At 44.5% G+C, this 4,115-nt stretch overlaps 1 protein-coding gene across 1 annotated transcript; it reads right to left on the bottom strand.

Moving 5' to 3' along the window:
• Nucleotides 1-2,710: 2,710 nt before the first annotated feature.
• LOC131008400 (uncharacterized) lies at nt 2,711-3,640 on the bottom strand. The gene has a single exon (XM_057935283.1). It carries the CDS (start codon nt 3,638-3,640, stop codon nt 2,711-2,713), a length of 930 nt encoding a protein of 309 aa, XP_057791266.1.
• Between the last annotated feature and the right edge of the window lie 475 nt (nt 3,641-4,115).

A 4,115-nucleotide genomic window follows, 5' to 3' on the forward strand; every position in this document is an offset into this window, starting at 1 on the left:
TCCTTACAAATACTCTTTATTTACAAAAAATCCACCCCCAAATTCAATCTCAACCACACATCTCATAAAGTGGTGGGGCCCTTTCTCCACTACATCAACATCATCACACATTTTATTAAACTCCGTGCCCGGCCAAAGTGGAATACTTTTGGCGGACGGAGGGAGTATAACATATTTTTCTCCACTATCAATACATTTTACCACTTTTCCTTAAAACCCGTGCCGTCCCCAAATAGGAACTTATTTTGGCGACGGAGGGAGTATGTTTTAACTGATCAGCCCACCCCTATATATATATATTTCAGAGCGACATTAGAGCACATCCAATGAGGGGGGCATCGAAGATGCATCCTCAAGAATGACCATGGCAAGTGTAGATTTTGGGGAATATTTTGATGAGAAAAGAGAGGAGAGGTGCTACCACCTCCTCTGAGATTAGCATAAAGTTTCTTCTATCAACATCAATTTCATTTCTTTCTTTATTTGTTTTCTTTTTTTGCTTTCTTTACAAAATGTTTCAATATTACATACTCTTTTTTTAGGGTTAAATGCATAATATCATGAACTTAGGCCGAATTCCAAATTTAGCACGACTATAAAAAGTTTCAATTAATATGGCTACCTTCGCTTCGTGTTCAATTTTAGTACCATTTTTTGACGTGATTTGCTGGCACACGCTTCGATCCTACGTGTCATGGACGTGGCTTGCCGGCACAAGCTTCGATCCTACCCAAGCTCTATCTCTCTCTCTCTCTCTCTCTCTCTCTCTCGGCTGCCTCCACCCCCACATCTTCCGCCGCCTCACCTTCTCCACCGCCCACGCCTCTCACCTCCTCCTCTTTCAACGACGACGAGCGCCGCCGCCGCTCTCTGCTCACAAACGTGATTTTGGCGACTCCCCTTCTTCCTTACTGAAAACCCTTACCTCGCTAGCTCCAATTCCGAACGCCGCGACTCCAGCGATTCCGGCGACTTACCCTTTCGCGATTCCAGCGACTCCCCTTCTTCCTCACTGAACGGCGCGACTCCAGCGATTCCGCCACCCTCTGCTCTGCAAACCATACCCCGATGAATGTCTAAGTTTCTCAGTCAAGCCCGCGAATGTCGACACCTTAAACTCAAGAAATTTTCTAGAAATTTAGATCCAGAATTTCAAATGTGATATCCTCAATCCAGATAAGAGGCCCCCAATACTAAATAACAATTCTCCAAAGTCAGATTCTCCAATCGCAGCGGAAACCATCCACCACCGCCGCGCCGAGCTCTCCTTCTCTGAGCCGACACCCAAAACCCCTATCTACCGCCGCGAAGCCTTCATGTTTTCGATCTAAAATCTTCCACCATGCCGTGTCGAAATCACCCTGCCGCCGTTCCTCAACCTTACCCTCTTCAAACCGGCGATAGTTGCCGCACCCAGGTTCTGGAAAACGTCCGCCAACGTGCACCAAGAGAAACCTCTCTCTCTCTCTCTCTCTCTCTCTCTCTAGTACAAAATTATGACGTGTCTGCCGGAAGACACGTCATTGCCACGTGGTTCTGTCGGAAAACAAATCGGTGCTAAAATTGAACATGGAGCAAAGGTAGCCATATTAATTGAAACTTTTTAAAGTCGTGTTAAATTTGGAATTCGGCCTAAGTTCATGATATTACATGCACTTAACCCTTTTTTTATCCATTTTTTTCATTTTATTTGTATTTCTTTTGTTCAGCTCGTGGTGGATGCGTTTCTTGGCCGTGGATAGCATCAGTTCAGTTGGAGAGGGTTGCTGACTGCTATCGTCGGTCTCTTCTTCAGGTCTCTTCTTGGCTATCTCTGCATTCTGGTCGGTTGGTTTGGTGCGGCCATGCCAGCTTTCTTCAAGGCTCCGACAAGCTAGACCTTGGGTTTGGCATGGCCGTGGGCTTGGCTGATCTGCTCGTGTTGGTTCGGGCTGTGTGCTCTTTTATCGGTCTCGCTTGGGGGAGAAGATGGAGTGATGGTTAGTCCGAAGCTCCGTCTCCGATCCCTTGCGCATTTTTGTTGGCATGCTGCTTATAATGTTGATAGGTTCTGGGTGATGGTTTGTCTGAAGCTATGAATCTATCTTCATTTTCTTTCTTCATTTTTCAGCTTCGCTGTTTTAGATAGGCACTCTTTTTCCTGCTTAATGTTTTTTCCCTTTAGGTTATCATTAAGTAGGTTTTAACGAGACATGGGCCCTTGAGCTCTCCCTTTGCCCTCAAGGGTTCGTGTCGTTTTTTTCTCTTTTCTCCCGCCCTGATCTTCTTTCTTTTTTTGGGTCCGATCAATAAAATTTCATTTTAATAAAAAAACTATATTTCTTTTGTTCAGATTTTTATTTTTATACTATTGGCAATTCAAAAGATTGAGATATATAATTTTTTTGTTATGCTTTGTTTTAAATAAATTTTTTATTTGTATAAAATAGTAATTAATTTATTTTTGTATTCATTAAAAATATCTATCAAACTAACTTTATATTAAATTATAAAAAATAAATGTGAAATTTAAATGGAATGTGAATAATATTGAGTAAATTGAAAGTGGATCCATAATGATGTCACAAAAAATTTAAATTTGGGTAGGTATTGTTGAAGGTGTGATCAAGTGGGAAAAAGAGAATATAATGATATGTCTGAAATAATGTTAGCAAAAATCTATAGAGATGGATGCATCTTTTTTTTTTTGAAACAGAAGTAAGAGTATCATTCAAACCATGTCGTCAATTACAAAAGGCCCTAACCATCTAGGGAGACTCTCCGTCCAACAGCACGGACTGTCAAGAGTTCTTGCAAACTGCGCAAGACTATGTGCGGCTCTATTGGCCGAGCGATACATGTGGCTAACCCGGAGGAGGAAATTCTTGCGAGCCACCCCAAGGATGTCACAAACGTCATCAGGCAGGTACGTCTTGTCTTCCTCGGGCGTCGCCATAGCTCGAGCCGCGAGCAAAGAATTAGTGAAAAGCTCAACCTGCCCCAGCTCGAGTTCAATGCATGCCAAAATCCCATGCACAATGGCCATAATCTCTGCCATCATCACACTTGAGGAGGCTTTCGTTTTCTTTGAGACGGCATTGCAAACACGCCCCTCGTGGTCTCTCACAATGATCCCAACACCAAAACACCCCTTCTCTTCATCAAACATCGCATCCACGTCAACCCGAAAGATGCCTGGTCTGGGTGGAAACCATTTGTTCTTCCCAAGCTCAACCCCAAGGAGAGCCTCACCCCTGAAAGTCGGCTGTGCTTCAATGAAAACATCAAGGAGGGTCGCACAAGTCTCTTCGGAAACATCACAGTCGGTGCCCTGCCCGAACTTGTCAGCAACTTCTTTATGGCCTTCTTTGCAGATGTTGACCCAAATCTGCCACACCATGATGCACCAAAGGTCATAGCCCTCCCTATTCCAGATCTTAAACACCATTGAAACAACGTCAACAAACACCATCCCCTGTGACTGTTGAATCTCCTTCCAGAAACTGGACTCGCGCCACACTTTGTGGCTCTTCGGGCAGTGAAGAATGTTGTGCTCAGTGTCCCATCTATCTCCGCATCTTGCACAAATACCATCAATCGGAATTCCATGTCTCTTAAGGTTTGCTGCCGTAGGGATAAGGTTATTCAAGAGTCTCCACATGAAAATTCGAGCTTTCGGTGGGATGCGGCCTCCCCATGCCAAGTTAAGCCAGGTTTTGTTGTCTCTGTTGCTGGTGTGTTGGTGTGGTTCAAAAAAACCCAAGTCGAGGAGGTAAGCGGACTTGACCGAGAAAACTCCTTTCGGTTCCGGCGCCCACCTCAGCTCGTCAACTGGTCCATGTTCTCCAACCGAAATTCTGTCAATGGCTTCAGCTTCGTGAGGCCAAAACTCCCTGCGGAGTACCTCACTTCTCTAATTACCTTCCTCATCAATAAGAGAAGCCACCTTTCGTTCGCTCTCATGTGAAGCAGAGCGCCCCTTGGGCTTACCATCTTCAAGGCCAGTGACCCATTTTTCTGGTCAAAAATACTAACCTTATCACCATTCCCCACCCTCCAATAAGCACCTCTCGAGATCAGGCTCCTACTCCACGCTAGAGATCTCCAAATGAAAGAGGCATTGGGTCGAACTTTTG

Source organism: Salvia miltiorrhiza, chromosome 2 (genome assembly GCF_028751815.1).
Source record: "Salvia miltiorrhiza cultivar Shanhuang (shh) chromosome 2, IMPLAD_Smil_shh, whole genome shotgun sequence".
Lineage (NCBI taxonomy): Eukaryota > Viridiplantae > Streptophyta > Magnoliopsida > Lamiales > Lamiaceae > Salvia > Salvia miltiorrhiza.